The sequence below is a fragment of the Pelodiscus sinensis genome, chromosome 4, assembly GCF_052426305.1.
Source record: "Pelodiscus sinensis isolate ZL-2025 chromosome 4, ASM5242630v1, whole genome shotgun sequence".
In the NCBI taxonomy this organism is placed as follows: Eukaryota; Metazoa; Chordata; order Testudines; family Trionychidae; genus Pelodiscus; species Pelodiscus sinensis.
In genome coordinates, this window is record NC_143055.1 from 99,146,917 (window position 1) to 99,171,599 (window position 24,683).

General features: G+C 39.9%; 1 protein-coding gene across 14 annotated transcripts in view; it reads right to left on the reverse strand.

Annotated features, from left to right (window-relative positions):
- BLTP1 (bridge-like lipid transfer protein family member 1) overlaps nucleotides 1–24,683 on the reverse strand; it is a 222,200-nt gene that overhangs the window by 106,217 nt on the left and 91,300 nt on the right. For 13 of the 14 annotated variants that reach the window (XM_075929833.2, XM_075929841.2, XM_075929838.2 and 10 more), the window contains exons 22-35: nucleotides 23,453–23,629; nucleotides 20,723–20,851; nucleotides 17,648–17,767; nucleotides 14,098–14,378; nucleotides 11,744–11,994; nucleotides 10,948–11,206; nucleotides 9,660–10,503; nucleotides 9,082–9,152; nucleotides 6,584–6,757; nucleotides 5,769–5,889; nucleotides 3,579–3,725; nucleotides 3,038–3,165; nucleotides 2,420–2,622; nucleotides 654–851 (exon numbers count right to left, since the gene is read on the reverse strand). In XM_075929833.2, the coding sequence (XP_075785948.2) occupies nucleotides 654–851; nucleotides 2,420–2,622; nucleotides 3,038–3,165; nucleotides 3,579–3,725; nucleotides 5,769–5,889; nucleotides 6,584–6,757; nucleotides 9,082–9,152; nucleotides 9,660–10,503; nucleotides 10,948–11,206; nucleotides 11,744–11,994; nucleotides 14,098–14,378; nucleotides 17,648–17,767; nucleotides 20,723–20,851; nucleotides 23,453–23,629 (3,103 nt within the window). The remainder of the gene's footprint in view (nucleotides 1–653; nucleotides 852–2,419; nucleotides 2,623–3,037; nucleotides 3,166–3,578; nucleotides 3,726–5,768; nucleotides 5,890–6,583; nucleotides 6,758–9,081; nucleotides 9,153–9,659; nucleotides 10,504–10,947; nucleotides 11,207–11,743; nucleotides 11,995–14,097; nucleotides 14,379–17,647; nucleotides 17,768–20,722; nucleotides 20,852–23,452; nucleotides 23,630–24,683) is intronic. The other variant, XM_075929830.2, reaches the window with a different exon arrangement.

Below are 24,683 nucleotides of genomic sequence, written 5' to 3' on the forward strand. Positions count from 1 at the left end.
TGACCCATGTAAAAAATGTGTAATTCCTCTTACTTTCACAAACACTTTACTGTATAATTTGGTTAAGCCTTGTGCACATATATTTAGATACAAGTAAATATAATACCTATTTCTGAATGAGTATCTAGCTCCTCAAAGCAATTTTACATGCCCTCTCTCTTTATTGAAATACTAAACATACAATCTACTCAAAACAATAATTCAGATGCAGAATACTTCAAACTGTTTGTTTCGCAAGAGTGAGCAAACAAAAGCTCCAAACCTGCAAGTAGACCCCTACTGTGGGTCTGATTGCTGGATCGTGGCCCAATTTCTATCTTTACAAACTCAGTTTTATAGACAAAAGTTTCTTGAATATCATTGAGGCTGAAATAAATCTAATATTTTAACCCTTAAAAATTTATTCTGCACCTAGTACATGTCATCTATGTGAATTATATAGGGAACTATACATGCTTACCCAGAGAATCTATTGTGTAAAGAATGTGTGTTCACATAAAATATAAAAAGTTTAATACCGCCTACATTCAGTAACTTTTCAAATTAAATTAAAAATGAACATTATAAACTTGGAACACAGAACAGATCATTTCATTAATTACATTAATAGTAAGTAATATGAATCATGTAGTATTGCAGTACTGTAGTTTTACCTTTTATTGTTAAATTTTCAATTCCACATTCAAACATTATCCAGCCCCACCTTTCTTGGCTGGGACCTAGTCGAGTTACATCTGGAACAGCTTGCTGATCAGTTTCATCTACAAAAGTAAAATCATCCAACTCTTCCAAAGTAAAAAGGACTTTTGACTTTTCAAACGGAATCGCTGTTATTGCACAAGTCCCAATGTCTGTAAAAAGAAGTATTTTTTTTGTTATATAGATGATGACAAAGAATTTATGGTTTGACAGCACAATTTTCCTAAATTAAAGAGGATTTGTTTGGGCTTTTTTATTTTGGGGGCTCCTCCTCCATGTACCAATAATTAAAAAAAACTGACTATGAACAAAAGAGAAAGATTGAAAAATGTGATCTTAATATTTGGCACCTACCTATTCCTTAAGCATTGCTCATAAAATTCTTTTAAGAACTTCTCCACCCCTTTCTCCACCTCATTTGTATCCTAAACACAAACAGTCTGAAAGAGGCTGGAGAAGAAAGCATTCTAACACAACTTAAATTAAAGTTGAAATAAATTTCCAATCTGAAAGATGCTGAGGTACAGTTAGCAAAAATATAATGCTATATAAAGAAATGTTTGTGGTTGTTTTTGACAAATTGACCTATGACTCGTTTCAGCTTCTGAGATAGTTCAGCACTACGGAAAAATTTTGCTGAAGATATTTATTTGGAATATGCTGAATGTTTCCAAGTGATGAATGAAATAGTGATACTGATGAAGTTCCCTGAGGATATGTCTACACTTGCACCCTAGTTCAAACTAGGTTTGCAAATGTAGGCATTTGAAATAGTCGATGAAGTGGGGATTTAAATATCCTGTGCTTCATTAGCAGGATCTCGCAGGCACATTAACAGCTGTTTCAAAAGTGAAAGTGTGTGCCAGGCTGCGCTAGTTCTAACCAAAGGGCGCACCACTTTCACTTTCAAAACAGCTGTTGATCGGAGTAACGCACCGGCGAGATCATGCTAATGAAGTACGGGATATTTAAATCCCCGCTTCACTGACTATTCCGAATGCCTACATTTGCATCCCTCGTTTGAACTAGGGTGCAAATGTAGACATACCCTGAGATAAAAAGAAAACTTCATGGCATATAAAAAAGTGTGTTATTTTTAAAGGCGCTTGCTCAAGAACACTCTGTTTCAAGGGTATTTTTAATTATATCTTCAGCACAAATTCATGGATTATTTAGTGGCTAGTATATACACGCGTTTGCCCGTCTTGCAAAGTGCAATGCACATAATCAGTTCCACTGATTAGTAAGGAAAGAAAAACCCAAAACAGACTATTTTACATTTGTTATATTACTTTCTTTAAAGTCTGAGGTACAAAATGGGAGTCAGACTCCTCAAATTATATAAAAAATTAGAAGAGTAATCCTAAATATCATGTGACAGAACTGAAATATGGTTGGCGAAACTCTGTCACCAAAGGGACTCTTGCAACTAATCAAAAAACAAGGAGAAAAGCATTTGTCAAACTTTGCTTCCTCTCGCCTCTGAAAATCACAATAGGAAAAAAAAAGGCTCACTAATGGGTATTGCATTTTAAACCAAAGATTGGATCAGCTGCCACTATTTGGAAAAAAGCTCTAATTTTCGAGACAGCTCAAACTGGCTAATTCAGTTAAAAGTTAGGAGTAGAAAAACTGAAATGTGACTCAAACTCAGCTATACATTCCAAGTTGATGCCTCCAAGAAAAACAAGATTGCTTTCACGTTTATGAATAAGCCAACCTGCTGTATCAAGGCCTCTAAGCTGTCCGTGAACACGATGAATGTTCAGTTTAGCAGCAATTTCTTTTCCTTTTTCAGCTCCAGCATTCGATCTCAGTGAGCCAGAAGACTGTGGTTGCATTTTACTGGAATGGATGTATCGATCAAATGTTACTGAATTCCTCCCTGTATCTGCATTGTTTGAAGTCTCTTCAACCACACCCCTTTTAAGTTAAAAAGGTAAAAATAAATACAAAACCATCTCAATGACAATTAGTATATTTGTTTAGTTTAGTTTTACACCAGCTTAAAATGGAGTAAAAATTATACTTAAGACTTCTTTGTTCACAAAACTAATGAACATTCATTAGGAAAACAAAGATTTAATTTTTCTCTCAATAACACAAGTACAATTCCAACCTCCCACCGTCCCCAACATCACAAAGAGTTAAGCCTGTGTAACTGAAGCAAGGATTAAGGCTTTAAATATTCCAAAGTTGTCTTCCCCACCTCATTTAAAAACTTATTAATATTTAAAAATCCATTGACCAATAAAAGTTCAGAGAAACATTTTCGGATTCTCCTGATCTGCAAGATTAAGAGTTATGAAATATTAATTATTAAAAGTATTATTCTTACCTATTCATGCGAACTTGTGTAGCAATTCTATCAAAACACAAAGCTACTAAGGAAACATGAGTCACAGTTTTGCCAGAAGCAGTGGCTGTGGTTTCTTCGACTGATGCTTGCAATAAACACAAGTTTACCTAAACATAGAATTCCCCCCCCAAAGAATAAAGAAGTTTAAAAAAAATGTCCCTTTAAAAAAAAGATATCTATATCTAAATTTATCAATATCACAGGATTCTTATCAGTATCATCTACATCATTTCTATTAAAAATGAAATGAGAGAGTGTGAAATAATTGAATTATATCTAAACCTTTTACAGAGTTTAACAAAAGTTTATTCAGATACCATTGCCCTGTTTAAACTAATTTTATACTTAATTTGCATATCTATTTCACTTTCAGCGAAGTGTCAAAAGTGTATAATCCTCAATAAAATATGACAATCATTTATCACAGCTAGAGTTAAGCTAAAGAAGAAATAAGAAGGATACATACGAAGGTAGCTTGTGATCTACTAAGAGACTACATAGATGAATAGAAAATTATTACCTTGGGAATGGTAACATTGGCTTGAAGACCTTTAATTGTCACATTATCTTGCTTAAGTGAAAGATTAGTCTGTGCCTGTCCTTGGTTTGTTGTTCCTGTTGGCAGGGTCTCTGTCTTCACACTTCTAATATCCTGTTTGGAAAATAGCTTTAAAAAATGTAGTACCAGTTAGTAATTTCCATTAATTGAAACCTATCAAAATATTTTTAAATGTAAAGTGAATAGGTTGGCTTAGAAGCATTGCAATGCAATAGGCTTAGGTTTGATTCCATCCTACAGTGGAAATCCTACAGTCATGATTTCTGGATTGTCCGAGTCTTAGCGTGTTAAGAAGGGCTGTGCCACTTAGCACAAAAATTTCAACTGATTACAAGATCCAAGCTGAACTCAAAGAGTTCCTTTTCCCAAAAGATTAGTTGCTTTGATAGGAAGTACATTAAAAATAAAAAGAATCATTAGCAGGGACAGAAAAAAATCCCTAATTGTGGAGGAGGAGAATTGTACAATTAATTTCAAAATACTGACAGTTTTGTAAGTGATCACATGGCCTGCCTTTCTTCCATTCCTCTCATAAAAAGATAGATATGCTTTTATGGCTTCTTTTTAGCAGAAGTCTAGCCCACAATCTCAAAACACAACTTTCTGAAATTATTTTAAAAAAATGAACTATGATAAATTATGTATTACATAAAAAAATCTGTTGGAAGAATACCAGACAGAGTTATGTCAAATTTACAACAGTCAAGAATCCAGCCCAATATGTACTATACAAAATTATACTAATTAATAATACCACACTGTTTATCTAATATAGTAGTATAGATTTTTCTGCTATCCTATAGTGTAAATAACAGTTCTGTAACTGTTGATTCTTGACATGTCTCCATGGATGCCATTTTAGATGCACATGTGCCTCGTGCTCAAGACCAGATTCTTCAGAACAACAGTGTCCAGCAGGCATGATGGTACTCATAGCTGAGATATCTGTCACAGGTATTCCCCATGCTGATGTGGAGGACACTGCCATCAATATCAGTAGCCCTGGTGCTATCAGCACTGGAGTTACAGTGTACTATATGATCTTGACAGCACTGATGAGCACCAGACTTACCAGTAGTGGGGAGTGGCACTCTTGATGTCTTTGGTCCTGAAGTTCAGAGAACTTAGGAGGGCCCTTATCAATCAAAATCCTATAACTACAGTTCTTGTAGGAGCCTTAGGAGCCCTTTTTGGGTCTTGACTCTGTCTCTTCCTTCCAAGAGTCGGAATACCTCACTCACTGACCTGGAAAATGACTCAGACAAGAAGAGTGATGCCTCTACTCCCTGCGTGTCTTCATAAGCTTTTGTCTTTTGAGGGTCAGAATGTGGCCCAAAGACTAAATGAGAGCACTTGGGGATGATAAATTCTTAGCCCATTCAGATCCACATTGGCCTGGATCTAAGGCCAATTGCATGGATTTTTCCATGAGGTACTCCCTCAAGAGTACAGTGACCAGGTACCAAGTGTGAAAAATTAAGGATGGTAAGTGGGTAATAGTTTGCATATGTAAGATAATGTCCTTCATATCAGGACAACTGGCCGCTCTACTCAAGAGAATCTCATGAGATTTCTGCCTCCCAGAAAGACCAACAGTTGACCATCTCTTCACTGGGTGCCCTTTGCCTTTACATATCAGGCAATATGAAAACAACCAACTCCCTGCTCAGTAAACAAACTAAAACCTTATTTACACAACAGTGAACACACACTACAAACTATCTACATATTAAACAAATAAAAGACTATATGAGCTCCATGCAACACTGGAGCTCCAACTCATAGCCATAGGTACCGAGGAAGAAATAAGGCAGGAGTGGGGTGACTGTCATTTCTGCCATTAATGGAAGTATAAGCACATGCATAGCGTATGCACATGCAAAATGGATACTATTAGCTAAAAATCTTTTACTCAAGTGCACTAGGAATGCAGACATTGGAACTGGAATATGTATGTGCTCAATCACATCAAGGAGAACATCTGGTTATAACAAACGTGCATGCCTCCTTAACTATCAGATAAGATCAAAATTGAATCTGAAATAAAGACATTTATAATGTTACAAGTTTTTCTTGCATTCCACCCAATCCAATAAAAATATACATGCTTCTGCTCTCCCAAAACTTTCTGAAAGTTTGTAGTTTCCGTACATTTTCTGAAAAAGTTGTTTTACTGTTCTGTACAGCTTCTCTCAGGACTTTACAATGCAGATGATCCACAATTGCTGCTGGATGTTGAGTGCTAGCACAATGTACCATTGCTTCTATATACCTATAAGAGAAGAAAGAATCAGTTCACAAAAGAAAGTTTAATTTCCAAGGAGGAGACAGAGAAGGCCACAAGTCAGGATTACATTTTTTCTAGCTCTCTTGTTCATCTCTCATTTAAAGCTATACCAGCACTATAATGCAACGCTCTCTACATTTTTTTACTCCTCCTCCTCCCCCCGCAAGCTGGGGCTGGGAATGGGGCTGCATCTCAGGGGAGCAGGGGGAGGGAAACATGGAAAATGGTAAGGGAGACAAGGCTGAGGTGGAAGCTGAGCCTTAGCAAAGGGGTGAGACTAGTAGCAAGGGCCCCGAGCAGAGCCCTGGCCACTCAGGGCTAGTAGCCAGGATCCCTGGCACAGGACCAGGAGCTGGTGTGGAGTTGGGTGGTTCTCTCTTTCCACCCTCTCTGGTGGCTGGTCTTGGTCCCAGCAAAACTCTCCCGCTCCCTAGTTTGAGGACCTCTGCTATAATGCAGTCTTGTGAAATTACATAAATTAGCCTTTTCTAAGGTGGGATAAGAGCAGGACATCACCTGTTATTCCAGTCATTATATAAAATCTGCTCTTTTTCCAAAGCCTATATATACACACACACACACACACAACTAGATTATCCACAAGTTTTCATTTTAGTAATTGGTCTTCTAATAGCTAGTAATTTTAAACATATATCTTAAAGTAAATAAAATAGAATACCTGTCTAAAGCTTCTGCTACCAGAGGAGTAAGAACAACATCAATAGTGCCCTTTACTTCCACTATAGCTGTTGTTCTAGTCTGGGAGATTGGATGATCCAGCGTCCATTCTTCTGTTACTGTTTCATCATCTGTATTATCCATGGTTTTCTTTTCCAAAGGAGTATATGGTGTACTAAACAAGTCAAATAGACATGCGTTATTTAAAGTTTCAAAACAGGCATTACAAAATGTATAGTAATATTATATTTTCTTATTCTATAGCTACTCCAAAAGAATCAGAGCCTTGAGCAAGAAATGCAACACTAAACAAGCCTTTTTTATTTCAACAGAAGGGTCTATAGGAATGAGAAGCGTCTTCAAGACATAGATACTTTTCAGAGTAAGCATAATGTTTAAGAAGGATGAATTCAAACTGGAACAGGTACAAAGAAGGGCCACTAGGATGATCCGAGGAATGGAAAACCTGTCTTATGAAAGGAGACTCAAGGAGCTTGGCTTGTTTACCTTAACCAAAAGAAGGCTGAGGGGGGACATGATTGCACTCTTTAAATATATTAGAGGGATAAATACCAGGGAGGGAGAGGAATTATTTAAGCTTAATACCAATGTGGACACAAGAACAAATGGATATAAGCTGGCTAGTAGGAAGTTTAGACTTGAGATTAGACGAAGGTTTCTAACCATTAGAGGAGTGAGGTTCTGGAACGGCCTTCCAAGGGAAGTAGTGGGGGCAAAAGATCTATCTGGTTTCAAGATTAAACTAGATGGGTTTATGAAGGGGATGGTGTGATGAGATTACATGATCTTGGAAACTAATTGACCATTCATTATCAGTGGGAAATAGGTCAATGGAGGGATGATAGGAGTTACTATAGAGAACTTTCTGGGTGTCTGGCTGAGAAGTCTTGCCCACATGCTCAGGGTTTAGCTGATCGCCATATTTGGGGTCGGGAAGGAATTTTCCTCCAGGGTAGATTGGCAGAGGCCCTGGAGGTTTTTCGCCTTCCTCTGTAGCATGGGGTAGGGATCACAGCTAGAGGATTCTCTGCATCTTGGGGTCTTCAAAGTATTTGAAGGCTTCAATATCTGAGATATAGGTGAGAGGATTATTCTAGGAGGGGTGGGTGAGATTTTGTGGCCTGCACTGTGCAGGGGGTCAGACTAGATGATCATAATGGTCCCTTCTGACCTTAAAGTCTATGAGTCTATAATAGACCAGATTTGTAATAGGCTATGTATATAAACCTCAGATGTGAAAAGTACCTATTTACATATGCTAGAACTCTGAATTGGGGAATGCTTACTTGCATGCACTGATAGCAAAATTGGCCTCTGTTTGCTGAAATTCTTCACCTGCATGACTGACATGAACACTGGTTAAGACAGTGTTAAAACAATATTGGTCATGGCAACTCTCAACATTAATAGAATTTTTATTCCATTAATAAAAGGAAGATTTCAAGAGTCCCAGTCTAACGCCTTAATCACTATATCCAAATTCTACTTTTGGTTCTGCCACAGGCTTCCTTGGCAAATCACTTGGGACTCAATTCACAGTCTATAAATATTCCCCCATGTAGGGACACTCCTGTAATGTTTGTGAGGTTCTCATATACTTGGGTGAGGAGTACAAAAAAGCCTTAAAATAAGACATACAGTACTAAAATTAATTCTGAAATAAATAGATAACAAAAATGCCACTGACACCAGCCATATTTTAATATAGCTAGCAAGAGATGTTTCACAGATGTTCCTAGACCACCGATCTCAGGTATAGGGAGGTTTGGCCGTGGGACAGGAGCATGGCAGGAGGGCTGGTGACTCACACCGGGAGCCTTGTGTTGGGGAGTGGGTGCAGACAGGTGGCACACTGGAAAGTTCTGACCCCAGTGGCTGGGCAGCAGCGGGGGGCAGGGCCGGCAGCAGCCACGAGCTCTGGCCTGGGGAGCCACGACTGCCCAGGCCAGGGAGGGGAGAGGAAGGTCTTGACAGCATTCAGCACAGGCCATGGGGGGGAAGGGACCTCTCCTGATCCAGAAAATCCCCTCATTCGGGACCAGTCAAGTCCTGAGAGGGCCAGATCTGGGAGGTCCAACCTGTATTACACAAACCATCACCTCTCATTTAAACCATACCAACACTATAATGCAGTGGTCTCCAAACTTTCTGCACCCCTCCCCCCCCACTAAGCAGTGACTGGGAGCAGAGCTACAGCTCAGGGGTGCACGGGAGGGAAATACGAAAGAGGCCCATAGCTGGGAGCTAGGGCAGGAGCAGAGTCTCAGCAAAGGGCTAAGGCTGGTAGCGAGGACCCATGTGTGAGACCTGCCACAACAGCTGGGAGCAAAGCCCTGGGTGCTGAGGGTTAGCAGCCAGGATTCCTGGTCAGGAACTAAGTGATTCTTTCTCCCCATAAGCTGTGAGGGCTGCTCAGGGCCCCAGCAGCACCTTCCCCCCAGTTTGAAGACCTCTGCTGTAATGCAGTCTTTTACTCACTTGGATGTTGATCCTGTAAGCTGCATGCCTCTGTCCAGCAAAGCATTAGCTGAGAGACCCTGTTTAACAATCTAAAACGGTACAAGACAGTTACTTCTTTGGGGGGGGGGGGGTGACTCAGCACCTTGTAGTCTAAATCTGGGATTCTCAATTTTACTTTGAGGTAAAGCTGTTAACAGCCTATATAACACAGTATAGTTAACCACAACTAACTGAAGTGCTAAGCTTTGGTGGGGGAGTTAAACAAGTATACTGTAAGTACATTTTGTCAGAAACTACACTACAAATCACATCCTACTTGATGTCATTCAAAAACATGAGTGCAGTATGAGAGTTACAAAGCTCTCAATAATTCAAATTCACTTTTCACACACAAAACAGTAATTAATTCTTCTCTTTTTTTACAAAGCCTTCTGTTTTTAAATCCTAAGCATTTAATATCAAGAGATCACAACTCCTAATAACCAACAGCAAATTGTTTCAAATTTCCTTTGACCTAGTTAATAGGAATTCCTTAGCACAGCACATTCTAGCCTTCCTAGGCCACTTGTTTCCTTCTTAGCTATTTTTTCCCATACCTTAAAAGTTGGAACAGAAAGATGCTCAAAAGACGAAGAGCTTTCTTCACTAGTTGGGGTATCAAGGTCTAAAGGTCGATGTAGGGAAGATTTTGAGGTTCTTTTGTTTGTTGGATGCTTTACTGACCAGTTCACCACCTGAAACTGGGTAAGATAACTTTGGTAACAGGTCATTATAGGCTGATGGGAAGTTATTTGATCACTCTCAACAGCCTTTTCAGCTTCCATGATATACATCTGCTCAGCAAGATCATCCTCTCCTCCCAATGCTGAAACAAATGAAGCCTGTGAAGCATGAGTCTTGATTGGCAAAGTCTTTGGATCTTGACTGGCTTCTCCACGAACTGTACTAGTTAGAGGTCCTTCTACACTGTGATAGATCGACCCTCTATTATACTCAATTTGCTGGGCTTGTTTCTTTCTCTTTTTCCTTCCTGGATAGGTTCCTGGACCTTCATCACTGCTTACTGGCTCAAACTCTTCAGCTGCTGAAAAATAGGCTTCACTATCAGCCATTGACATGCTAGAGTCCATTGAGCGATATTGGTGAAAGGAGTTTGAATCTGCAGATGGTGTGTATGGAAAAGAACCAAAGCTTCTCCTCTGCTTTGGAGAATCCAAGACGTTCTCATCACTGCGAGACACATCACTACTGAACTGAACACCAACCGCAACAGGCTGCTTATCACCGTAAAAGGCTGCAGTAAGGCTCTTGGTGCTCCCAAGTCGGGTAGAACACACAGATGCTTGCCGTTTCAAAGGAGACCTAAGCGGAGACTGACCTACAGACCTTTCCTGGTTGTTTGGAGACACGGGACTGCTTCCTGAAACATCTGCTGGAGTACTAGAAATAGAAAAAAAAAATTTATATGGTGTAAATCTTACATTGCTGACAAGTATTAACACACAGTTAAAGGAACAGTTCTGTGAACTTATCAACACAACGGAGGAAATAATAATTGTCAAATAAAACATCTATTCATATGAGAAATTATTTTAACAATACAGAACATGCACACTAAGCCACAGCGAAGTTTTGTAGTAACTGAGGCCATCTTCTAGTTGGTCAGTGCACAAATGAGAAACATCTAGGTACATGCTATTATCATGCATGTCAGAATTTCTATGCAGATCAGAAATTAATGAGTCAACTTTTGTATTTGAAGTAACAGGAATTCATTTCAGGAATACTGTTAGAAATCATCAGCTGTGTTTGAATTTTGCACTGGTTTACTCAGCCTTATCCATAATACTACAAATAAATTTCTGCGTTGGATAGAGTACTAACCTTCCATGACCATCTTCCCTCTTTGCACCACACAAGAACTCCTTTTGTCCTATGTGATCTTCAGTGACAGAAGAAGGGCTTTCCTTCTCACCTGCAAGCAAGGGAAGGGCAGCACTCGAACTGCTGTTTTCCTCTGAAGATGAGGAAGAGCTATGGGATCGCAATGGTACTTGCAGACTCAAGTGCTGGGCTTTTCTCTCTATGTCTATACCCACTGATCTGCAGTCCCAATCTTTTCTTTTTACACCATTTGTCTTACCTAAATACAAGAGAGATATAGATCAATTAAAAATATGAACATTTTGTGGTACCAAGAATTAACAACAGTTCTTCTCCCCCTCTTAAAAAAACAGCTGCAGCATTCAAATAAATAAATATATATACATATATATTGCACTCACAAAAATGTATGAAGACAGTTAGAAGCATTAAAAGGCAAAACACTAGACTTCCCCATTGACTGATGCCCAATTTAGATAATTTACTACAAGTGGACATAAAATCCTCAAGCACCATACTACCCAGAAAGCAACTGTAGACTGTTCCCTCTGTATAGATTGGGTAGATTAGCACCCACTGAATTTTAGTACATACTTCCCAATTTTGGAGCTTTATTAGGCCACATGCGATTGTATCACATATAGTAGAATTATGTTCACACTATTTAGTAATAAACTACCATTCATTTACCAAGAACCAGTTAAGATTCTAGAAAATGTGTTGTACAGATCAGAATCTACACTTCTCAGTAAGTGGAACAAAACTGCATATGAAATAGTACACATTTTATTCTTACTATCTATAATTTTGGGAATCTCCTTGGTAATAATCCATTCTCCTGGCTGCAATAAAGACTGTCCATAAAACATATCAGATTCTGCACTTGTACTTGAAAAGGCAGAGCTACTTGAAGGCGTCATCTCTTCCAGCTTGAAGAAGTCTAGTCCTGTTACTGTGCCACCAAAGAATCGGCAGCCACCAAGACAGCCACATTTGTTCTTGCTTCTTTTGTTCTTCACATTATCATCTGGCCACAAAAACCATAACCTATGCAAAGGAAAACAAAAGCAAAATCAAGAAGCAATAATGCACTGAGATTTAGGTACATATAAACTCACCCTGTGAAGCCGAGATTCAGAATGTCTCTCTCACATACCAACTCCCATTTTGTTGATTCATTTAAAATTTAATAAAACCGTGTATACACACACAATGCAGATACATACATTGAACACATCTACAAAGACACTAAGTACTATACAGTTTAGTTTCAAATATATGTCATTCTTTCCAAAAACCAAAAATATTTCCATAAATTAGGAAAGAGAGGTCTTAGTATTAATAGTTCATGGTTCTGCAAAGCATATGGAACTGTTTCAGAAGTATCTACCAGTGCTTTCCTACAAGAAAAGTGTGTTTGAAAGAAAGTAATAAAAAATGCCATTCTGTGTCAACTTTGACTCCTGGGGCTATTTTTGAAGCTGTATTTTTATATCACCTGAAGGTAGTAATCCTCTCCATTGTCACGCAAGGGTCATCTCCATTGTCATGTAAGGGTGTGGTTTAACTAGTTCCAGTCTTTTCACAGCAGGACTGAGCCCTAACATTAAATCCTATATCATCTACATTTTGTAATCTTAACAAATGGCAGTTCCAGCAATCCAACAATTTTTTCTGGTTTCAGTTTTTCCTTAATGTTAGCCTAAATTTTCCCTACTGCAGTGTATTTCCATAATTTCTTGCTTAGTCCTATATGACTAATGAGATGATATATGCTCTTAAATCCTGTCTCTTCTTACGGACTTTTCCTCAGACTAAATACACTCAGTTCTGAGCCTTTCCTCACATAGAAGATGTTATTATTCAAACATTATCTATCACTTATTACTGAACTTCAATTTATATGTCATCTTTGAAATGTGATGCCCAATACTGAACAATGTACCCTAGTTAGGGATAACCAATTCAGAGAAAAAGTATTATCTTTCTTTGCATTAATATCTTCGTATTATAATATTGTATTTACATGAATATCTTTAGTTAAATATGGCACTGGCAGTGCAGATCCTCAGCTGGTGTAAAATGTCATAGCTCCACTGAAGTCAATGGATCTATGATAATTTATATCAGCTGAAGAACTTATCCAGCTTCTTCAGCAACTTCATTGCACTGTTGATTCTCTTTCCAGTAATACACCATGATAACCACAAATTTGTTCTCTTTTTGTCACCTGCTGGTGAGCTCATCTTGATTTATTTTTACAAACTTACAACAGTCTGTTTTTACACAATTTTAGTCTTCAACAATTTGCATTATTATTGAATACAGCTCATTTTGTCACTTTTCCAGTTTCAGAATGCATTTTACTCCAATTCTCCAAATTAGTGGTGGTAAACACATGGATTGCTGATTGTATCTAGATAGGCTTCATGACTGGTTCAAATTAAATGTTCAGTAACATGGCCTAATATATAATAATTTGTAATAAGTTCACAGTATTTGTCAGCTGCCCTCATTCATCCAGATAAGATGTTAACTCAAAAGTTAGTTAGGACTCTTCGAGAAACAGATTTATTTAAAAGTAGGTATGTATAAAATAGTCATACAACTGCACACAAACCAGCTGTCAACAAAAATGGCTAAACAAAGGGCAAAAATAGTGGTGATCGTAAGAGTGACTTGCATCACTTTTCCCTTCTCACTCATGGATGCTATATGGCAAATTACTAAAAGAAACTTTAGTTATTCCCCCCACGGCCATATTTTTCATTAAACTTTATATAAGTCTATGCCTTCAGATCAGTAGGAGCTCCAGTGTAGACGAAAGGCAGTATCTTTGTAGCTTAGGCCAACGATTAAAAATTGATTTTCTTCTCCATATTTTGACATCACTGTACTACACATTGCTAAAAATACCAAAATTATTCAAGTTGTCTTGTCCAAGAAGTTGACAACCAAATGGTTAATCTCTTCTGAGCACCTTACTTACATAGGTGATTGTCAGAAATCTACCTATCAAGTGAGTACAGTCTAATTTTTAAGCAAGTGTTTAATAATCAGAACTTTAAAAATACACTCTCATGAATAAAATGTATCAATTGCAAAGACATTAAAAATGGTAACCTTACTTCCTCCAATAATTTCACTTACCTCTTAATTCTGCTATCATGAATTTCTAAGAAATGTCTTTGCACTTCATGTTTAGAATGATGATCCACAGCTAAAGCAATATCAGCAGTGATGAGTCCCAAACTCAGAGACCCAGCTTCTAGCCAGTATGCCCTCCTCAGAATTGAAGGCTGAAGACCAACTCTGCAGTTGTTTGCTTGCTCAATGTATTGTCTCAGCTGAAGGTCTTGGATAGCAGCACTTATACCCTCTCCAACAAACTGATTGTGGAGGTTACAGTTAGCAACACGTACAGCACCCATCTGAAAATACAATTTAAAAAGAACATTTGAACAGTTAAAGATTAAACCACAAAAAAGACTAACTGAAAACTAATTACAGGACCCATAAAATGCAGTCCCAGAAAGATACAACTCTATATTATTTGAAGAAAGATAAAGCTGGCCTACTGGTCAGGAACTACATTTAGCCACACATGTGAAATCAAGATCCTTTGTGGCCTGGGATGGATCTCTTCCTCAGGCTCTCCACTTGTAAAAAGACAATAAAATGTACTCTTCTAATTAAAGTTATGATTAACATCTGCATATTAGAAGTGTCAGGAATTTTATAAGTATAACCTGAAACAGCTAGGTTTTGTTGCTGTTGTTTGGTGTGGTTTGGTTTGGTTAGGGTTACAATGGCCTCCAGAAAGCATCCATCTATTCTGAATTCAACAATGTATTACTCTGTGATGCACTTACATGTTATTCAGTGAAAATATTTGTTGATAGAGCACAAGTTGCATAATTGATTCTGACCCTAAAACCTCTGTAGACCATAGAGTTACCTCAGCCTTTTAATTTACTTAACAACAACACAAGGGACCTACAGTCCTGTACCCTGGAAGACATTATTTATGCTAACCTGATTAAGCGAAAGTGGGCCTATGACCCTTATATACATAAAATGGTCCAACAGTTACCCTCACGTAAATATATGAGCATATGCAGGGCATGAGACTAAAAATATTCCTAATACTATATGATTGCAATATGTTTATGTGGTTTGGAGCTTTTTTGTCTTTACTAAATGTTTTAATAAAAGTGGCTAAGACTTCGCTTTGCTCTCAGTGTGAAAGTCTTTGCCAGAAACTCCAGGGTTCTCTTCAAGATGCTGAGCTTATTAGTTTTAATTCTGTGGAGCGTGATTCTGGGATGAAGTCTCTATTCCCTCTCCTGCCCCCCAATTAATCAAATAAATATCTGTTTGAAATCAATATTAATTTTTAAAAACAATCAAGCTTCAGCCCTCAATGCCAACAAGTTTTGGGAATATCCTGGTCCTGGTTCATACATTTGGTTTACCAAAGAGAGTGTCATGTAACATCTTGAATGAAAGCCATTGATATTATTGTGAAATGTATGGACAGATACTATGTAAGGTATTATATATGTATAAAATATATGTTTCTGAAATCTATATCAAGGCTACGTTGACAAAGAGGTTTCTGTCAGACAAAGGGGCTACGTCTAGACTGGCATGATTTTCCGGAAATGCTTTTAACGGAAAAGTTATCTGTTAAAAACATTTTCGGAAAAGAGCGTCTAGATTGGCACGGATGCTTTTCCGCAAAAGCACTTTTTGTGGAAAAGTGTCCGTGCCAATCTAGACGTGCTTTTCCGCAAAAAAGCCCCGATCGCCATTTTCGCGATCAGGGCTTTTTTGCGGAAAACAAATCTGGGCTGTCTACACTGAACCTTTTGCGCAAAAGTTTTGTGCAAAAGGATTTTTGCCCGAATGGGAGCAGCATAGTATTTCCGCAAAAACACTGACAATCTTACACGAGATCATCAGTGCTTTTGCAGAAATTCAAGCGGCCAGTGTAGACAGCTGGCAAGTTTTTCCGGAAAAGTGGCTGATTTTCCGGAAAAACTGGCCAGTCTAGACACAGCCAGGATGTATATTCACCTGTCTCTTGGTTCACATGTAAATTGAGCATTGGAAACCAACACAACAGAAGCCTTATTTATACATTAAATCAACAGAAGGATGTCAGCAGAGAAACAGGCACTGCAGAATGACCCTCAAGGGTCTGTCCTGTCTCTAGAAGGAAATTAATTTAGAGGGCTATAAGGAGAAGGCAAAAACGCAACTCTTTATCTTAAGAAAGTATTTGGGCAATGTGATTACATTCAGGAAAACAGGATTACAGCCAGCCTTTACTGAAATGTTTGGACTGAAATAAACATCCTTGGACACAAGGCTAACCTGTTAAATTAAATTTAATCCCTAGAAAGCATTTTATACTTTTGTGTTATATGTAACTTATTCCTATTATTCTTATTTGCCCTCTCTTAAATTTCCATCTTTGACGATAAAATTGTTTTCCTTATAAATATACATCTCATGTGAAGTATGTGCTGACCATGAGCTGAATCAAGTATACGGCTTCCTTGCTGGTAACACACCTGGTATTTCTGTAAGTGTTCAGCATAAAAGGGGCTGAACAAGGGAATGTTTCAATCAACACAGGTACACCTCTTTTTAACCTGTACGGCCAAATAAAGGCTGATAAATCCCCTCAAACATATTGGAAGGATCATGGAGCTGATACTCAGTTAAGCCACAAGTCTTTCTCTCACTAAAAGCAGGGGTAAGAAAGTGACTCTCAGTCATGGCCACCTCAAGAATCATCACATTGAGCACGCAAATCAAGAATCTAAACTCTGCCACCTTGAATCTATAGATTAGCCTTTACCTAATCATATACTATTTCTCTGACTAGGCATAAGTCTAGCAATTCTGCAGAAATACACAGGAGGGAGCCCCTTTCCTCCACAAAATACTGGCTGAAGCCCTTGCTTTGTACCTTTTTATCTTAACTCCTGCAGCAGATTCAGGCTTAACCATCTATTCAGGCTAGTGCAAAGCTAATTAAGCTGCAGATGCCCACCAATCTTTCCTTTGACTCTCTCGTTAATAAGATTAGTCATAACACTTACTGTTCATATACAAAACCCTATTTTCAAATTCTCAAACTGAGAAAGAAAAATGATTTTCCTCCAGAATATGGCCAGGATGCCAACTTTTAAAAATTGAAAAGTGAGATTTTTATGAGGGAAATATTTTTATTCTTCACTGTTTTGGGAGCAGGGAGAGTTTTAGGGAGATATTGGAAAAATACTGAAAATAAGAATAATGTACTTTTGAAAGTTTGACCCATGGTCTATTACATTAGATGTCTGTGTTGTGGTCTGAGCTCTGGCACAAGCTTATCATGGGACACCGGAAACGGACTTAGGGTAAAGCTTTCAAAATTGCCCAAGTGACTAAAGAGCAAAAGGAGTCACTTTTGAAACCAGGAGATAGACAGGTTAAAGCTTTAAGCCTCCAACAACTATATTTTATGAAATAACAAATTCTTAAATATATGTTAATCTTCTGATTTGCAAAGTAAGCACTACTGCAGAACAAACATAAATGCAGTTATTTAATCTGTGTAAAACATAGCAAGTGCTTCCCTGTGTAGCAGATGGGAAAAGATAATTATCACAATTATCACAGCACGGAGGAGGACAAAAATTTTTACCTTTATATTGGTGGCACAGCCATGTTCTACAATATACAGATCTGCTCCATCTACTGCAAGTCGTGTCATAGTGTATTTTAAATCATCAGATGTTGGACATGGCCCAGGAACACAGTTCATCTAGAGGAGATATTTTAACAAAACACTCAATGTTGCTAGCATTTTAATTTCATATATTTCATCATACTTGAATTACCTACTTAATAGAGAACAAATTAGATCTAAAACAATGATTACTTGCCCTATATTAACTGATTCTTTGAGGTGTGTTGTTCACATGTGATTCCAGCCTTGGTTTGTATGCACCACGTGCACATGAGATTGGATTCTTTTGATCAGAAGTGCCACTGGGGCCTGCCCTGCTCCTTAGATGTCTTTATATCACCTTTCACCTGAGGGTAAAAAGGGTGGGGCAGGACCATCCAACCCTCAGTTCCTTCACCGATACAGAATCCCAGTGCAAGACAGGAGAAGGTCTGACCATGGAATCTATGGCCAATGTATCTCGAAGTCAGACATGAATAGCAGATAATCTGGAATCTTGGTAGGAATGCATTACGTGTCAGTGGATAGCTCCAAATTTCAGACTGAGCTTCCCAAGTGGACTTTCTGCCCTGAGTTTATAGTTGATTTTGGTCAGCCCCTCATCCCTGTATAAAGGCATCCATCACCACGGTCTTGGAACGGGTGCAGACAAAAACAAACCCTTGAACACTGGAATTGGGGTCTTTCCAGTTTAATGATGAGAGGACTTTATGTGGGATAAGAACAAACACGTCCACAGAGTGTCCATCCTTGAAGGAAGTGTAGACAAAGTCTGGCAAACTTTATTACACAAGTGTAGGCAGCCATGTGTTCCAAAATCTGAGACATGTCCTAAGGGATGTTTTTGGATGAGTTTCATTTTAGCTGATCAAGTCTACTACTGCTTGGAATCTTTCCCATGGAAGACAAATTCTCATTGGCCTGGAATCTAACACTTCTGCTCATGGAGAGAAGATGAGATTATAGCCAGGGTAAATTGTTCTTCCACATTACTTTCATTATCTGCTTTCAAGGATCTGATGCTTTCAGTGACCTGGTTATGTAGTGGGGGAATGTAAAATTAGAAGGAGCCAAAGATGAAGGCTTACATGAACATAGCAGCACCTCCTGGGATTTCCAGCAGAGCCAGGGTTCGGATATGGGACATAAATCAGGAGAATACTAGGAAGGATATATCCTATGTGCCCTAGAAAATCTCCTGTTGTCTCTTACAGAGTCCTCTGCAGAATCTCTTCCTCATGCCCACTGTACTACCAAAGGAGAATGCATACAAGAGGTGTAACTATTGTGCCCTGATGGATTTAAGAAAAGGAGTGGTCATTCCATAAGGAATGCCCTGGATATGTTGTGTCATCTCTAACTGGCTAGAGGGTGAAGTAGGTAACAGAGGTATCTTTACCACTGTACCAACAAGCTCAGTCTCTGGTGAGTTAGTAACCACCACTCTCAACCTTTCATGGAGAGGAAATTCCAAAACTGGGCCTACCGATAAATCACTCAGTACCGTAAATGCCCCGATTACCACCACACTAGAGACTGATACATTAAGCACCAAAGAACATGATTCCAAGGTACAGAAGTTCCTGTACAGAAGTTCCAAGTAGCAAGATACTGAGTCCTGAAAGCTCAGTACCAAAAGGTGGCTACCAACATTCTCTTAATTAGTACCCAGTTGCCAAAGGGGTCCTTCTTAGGCCACTGCATGTCTTTCTGGAATGCAAGGTGATTCAGATTTAGGAGACTTGTAGCTTGAATCAGTAGGCAACAAAGAGGATAACCTATGTTATGGTACTCTGGAGCAGCGATACTTCCTACCCCATTAGAGAGTTCAAAGCCAGAATAGAGGCAAATGACTGATGCCTTTTAGTCAATATAACCCAAAATCTCAAGGTAAAAATTTCTACTCACTGAAGCACTCATGAAGAGAGGGACATAATAAAAGACTGAAGTTTAAATGCATTCTTCTCTTCCAAGTCCAAGGACGCATGCACAGGAGTACTCCAAGAGGAACAATTTTAGATGGGCTTTTCTCTTTTTTTAATCTTTTTTGAGTAGGAGTGATATAATACCTATATCACTTTCCTAGAAAAAACAAGTACCTAGGGTGCTCATCAGATGTCAGTGATGTGTCACACTAGCGGCGAGATTTAAACCCAAGAGATTTTGCTCTTGTTATTTTGCAGGAGTCTCTGCACAAGGAGCAGAGATTGGGGTGTTATAGTCTGAAAATGAGACCCTAAGTAAAATAAGGAATTTGCATGTTTATGTGTCCCAAAAACTAACTACTCACTGCACCGTGCACAGAGAAGTATAGAGACACTAGAGGCATTCTATCTTGTTGATATAAGCAATAAGAAGCAACTGAGAAATGGTCATGCCTATTCTACTCTTTAGTCCTGTGGATGAAATGAGCATGAACATCTAGGGTGCAGGAATCACCAAAACAGAAATTGCTGCCAAAAGAATCTGACCTTATGCACATGGGATGCATGTGCATTTAGAGTGGCTTCCATGTGGATCATCAGTCAAGGAAACAATTATTTCCTTTAACAAATTATGGCTAACTAAAATATCTACATGCTCCAAACCACATTTGTAGCTTTGTTCTACTTTTGGATAGATTCAAGTTAGATTCAAATTCTACTGCAATATACAGGTTCAATCCTTCTAGTCTGGCACCCTCAAGACCTGACTGTTGCCAAATCAAAGAATTTGCTGAACCACAGGAGGTTAATATTGTTTAGCAGCATTACCAACACTTCCACTGCTTACTGGGCTCTTAGAAAACATTTAGGGGTAAATTAGTGCTAAATAATAGCACAGAACACTAGGACTGAGCGCTAGGACTGGTGGCTATAAACAAACTTTACAGGACCATGAAAAACTTGGCTATGTCCATAATATGTGGGATAACTAAATTTATGCCAGGCCATGGATCTTGCCAGACCAAATAGTGCCAGACAAGAGAGGTTAAACCTGTGCTACTGCAAATATATCAGCTTGAGGGATCAAAACTGATGAAAGCTTTACCTTAGATTCACAAAACCGACGATCAATTCCATGCTGACACATTATTACAGATTTGGGTCTTTCCAGTTCAAATTCTCGACACATTACATGAAACAGAAATGTCTGTCCCCATTCTAGCAGACATGCAAGCTGTAAACAAATAGTAAAGGATCAAAATACAGTTAAGTATTCAAATTAAACTATCAGAGTTCATAGTAAAACTTGAGACAGGAAAAAAAACCAAAACCATCAGGAGCTTTATTCCTGCTGCCAGATAATCTACTTGAAATTAGCCAGTAATGCAATTTTTCTAATTTGACACAGTTTGTAGTTTTTCTTTCATGAATAGCAATATGTGCTGCCAAAATCAAAACTCATCTCTTTTTGAAGCCCATCTATTTTAGCCACTTCTAAAGCAATGAACCTTTAGGAAAACATCTTTGTTAACTAAATGCCAATTTTTAAATAAAGTTATACAGGCTGAACCCCCAAATCTGGGATTCTCTGGTCTGGCAACATCAATGGTCCGCCAGCAGGGGCACCAATATTGCTGGACCAAAGAGCCCCAGAGGCTGGGAGTGGGAGTCAGCCAGGAGAATGAAGGGACTGGAGAATCCCCGGCATCATCAGGGCCAGGAGGCAGTCAAGGAGCTCCCACTATGCCTGGGGAACTCCCGGTGGCAGCAAGACCAGGCAGCCGGGAAACCTGTTTTCAGTGGGGCAGGGGTAGCCAGGGAACCCCCCACAGCAGCGGAGCTAGACGGTAGCTAGGGAGCCCCAGCCCCGGCAGGGGAATTCCCAGCAACAGGAGCTAGGTGGCCGGTGATTCCTGGCCCCAGCAGGGAACCCCAGGCAGCAGCTGGGCTAAGGGATGTTAAATGTCGATTAATTGGCTAATCGAATAGTCAATACCATTTGCATTGACTAATCAATTAGTCGATAAGGGCTCCTCCACCTTTGAAGTATAGCAATAGCCCCAGGGCTGTTGTTACACTTCATAAGTGAAAGTGCTATGGGGAGCACAGGGCCAGTGGGGGACTCAAGCAGTGTTTCAAAGTGGCAGTGCCGCATGGAGTCCGGTGTCCGCTGACCCTGGGCTCCACACAGCACTGCCACTTTGAAATACTGCATGTAGCCCCAAGTCAGGCTCCAGGCAGAATTTCAAAGTGGTAGCACCACCTGGAGACCGGGGACTCCCAGCTGGACCCAGGCTGCATGGGGCATTTAAAGCAGCAGTGCCATGTGGAGCCTGGGGTCTGGTCCCGGGGTCCACACTTCACTGCCACTTTGAAGCATCTGCTTCTGTTCCACTCCGCCCCCCTGCCTCCCGCTTTGCTGCCTCTCTCTGATAGAGGCAGCAAGGGAGGGGAAGTGACTAGTGTGTCAACCATCCAATAAGCATTTGCTTATTGGACAGTTGACTAGTCATTCACATTCCTAGGTGGGCTGCCTGTGGCTGGGAAATCCTGGGGAACCCCTGGTGGGAGCAAGGCTTGCAGAAGCCATGCAGAGTTAGCTGTGGCAAAGTGGCCCAGAAGAGGGATCCCAGAAAACCCCAGTGGCAGTGGTCAGTCATCAGGGGAGAGCCCTAGAAGGGCCAGCATTAGCAGGGCAGCGGAACTGTGGGAAGCCCCAGATTTGGGAGCCAGCACTAGGGCAGCCAGCAGGGGAGCATTGACTTCCCTGGTCCAACAAGCTCCCTGGTCTGAGACCACTCAGGTACCTGTAGATCATCCTGAGGCTTGTTTGGATGGTGGGGTAATGCACTCAGCAGAGATGTGATTTTTTTAAGTTCACTAACACGTTGTACAATAATTGAGCCACCTAAGTGCTGTTGTCACATACTAAGGGTCCCCTAAAGTATTTTAACATAGTCCTCCAAATATTCTAGGTTCCTGTGATATCAAACTGCTTCTCATAAAATGATTAATCAAATAGGACACTTCAGAGAGTTAGGAAGAGGAGGCAGAGAACTCACATCTCTGAAATTTATTACCATGAGATGTAGAGTGAACCTGGCTTCTTTTGGTGCATGATGTAAAATGCATCCTTTTTATAGGATTTTCATTAACTGCAATTCCTGGCATTTAGACTACTTGCTGAAGTTTCCTATCTCCCATAATTAATGCTTGTTCAGTGCTACACAAGGTAACAATATACATGTTCCTATTTGCAGGGAAATGTTGCATGCCACCTAAAGTGTGTTTAAATATTATGGTGATGCATGTCTTTTTTATATGAACAAGAATATTTACTTGCAACAGGGCTGGATTAGGAAAGGGGTTTTAGGGGCTGCAGCCCAGAGAGGCCCCCACAAAAAGGAGGAAGGGAAGCAGGAGCCAGTGCTGGGGAGTGGGGGAAGGAAGCCAGCTTAAAAGCCGTTTTCCCTCCAGCCAGCTTAAAAGCCATTTCTGCCCCTATCAGAGGCAGCAGCATGGGAGGAGGGATGAGGGAGGCTGCCACGCAGGGGCAGAGGGCTGCACAGGGGCTGCTGCTAGAGCAGCTTCTACTGGCAGCTAGCACTAGCACCAGGGGGTCCCAAACCGCTGAGGACAGAAGCTGCTGCTAGAGCAGCCTCCCTCAACCCCTTCCATTCCCCCCAGCAGCCTCTGTCCACAGGGAGCTTGGACCCCCGCCCTCCCCCCCCGACAGTGGTTGCTGCCACCCTGTGCTGCTGCCTCTATAACATGAATGAGCATATATAGATAAAGCCTTGTACTAAATATGTTACCTAGCATTTTTGGACCATACCTGAGGTGCTGTAACCTTAGCTGTAAGGCATCCAGCCTGTACATCAATCAGCCATGCGTATTCCAAAGTATCACTTCCCACAGGCAGACCTTCTGCTGAAAACATAGCATGAGCTCGTAGCTGCAGACCTGACAAGCTGATATGGCCCTCTCTAAGTAGTTCATCCACAGAGGGTCGCTGTTGAGGAGAAGTAAATTAAAGACTCCTATTCTCAAAGAATGATTACACAGGTCTTAGCACTTTTTAATTATCTAAAGATACTTTTTAAACACATTAATCCTGACCTATAAAATATCACTGTTGTCTATACAATGAAAAGAACAAAGTAGACTTAATCTCCTTCTACATATTAGCTGAAGTAAGAATTTACATCATATCATGTGCAACAAACCATGCTATACTTTTATTCATATCTGTTTAACATTTATACAGACAAAGGGTATGTCTACACTAGCTCAGTAGTTTGAGCTAGGTAGGCAAATGAGGGCAACCGGAGTTGCAAATGAAGCCTGGGATTTAAATATCCCGGGCTTCATTTGCATCTTCCCGGGCACCGCCATTTTTAAATCCCCCTTAGTCCGAACTCCGTGCCCATGGCTACACGTGGCATGGAGTAGGTAGTTCGAACTAGGATCTCTAATTCGAACTACCTACTCCATGCCACGTGTAGCCATGGGCACGGAGTTCGGATTAAGGGGGATTTAAAAATGGCGGCGCCCGGGAAGATGCAAATGAAGCCCGGGATATTTAAATCCCAGGCTTCATTTGACACTCCGGTTGCCCTCATTTGCCTACCGAGCTAGTGCAGACATACCCAAACTGAGTGCACATGTAGATTCATTCTGGGAAATTAGTATGCCTTTATGTCAACTGGCTCATATTCTACACCCAAGACCATCCAAAGTTTTGGAACCCTCATTGCTTATGGTGCGGTTAATACTCAAGTGGTTAATGGATAATATACATGTTGACTTTCTCTCAGCTGTCTGGGTACCAGTTACAAATGAAATATACAGCAGTTGTGTGGACCCCCACTAGGTGGACCAGATGCCTTCTATACTTATGTCTGGAGTTTCTCACATTCTGAACTAAGTCTAGGGAAAAATCATAGAAGGCACCCAGGTTTCCAATATTATATATTTCCTTACTGAATTAAATAACTAAGCAAAAACACAAAATACATATTCATAATACACAATCCTGACTGAACTTTGTTGGTAAACCACTCTTC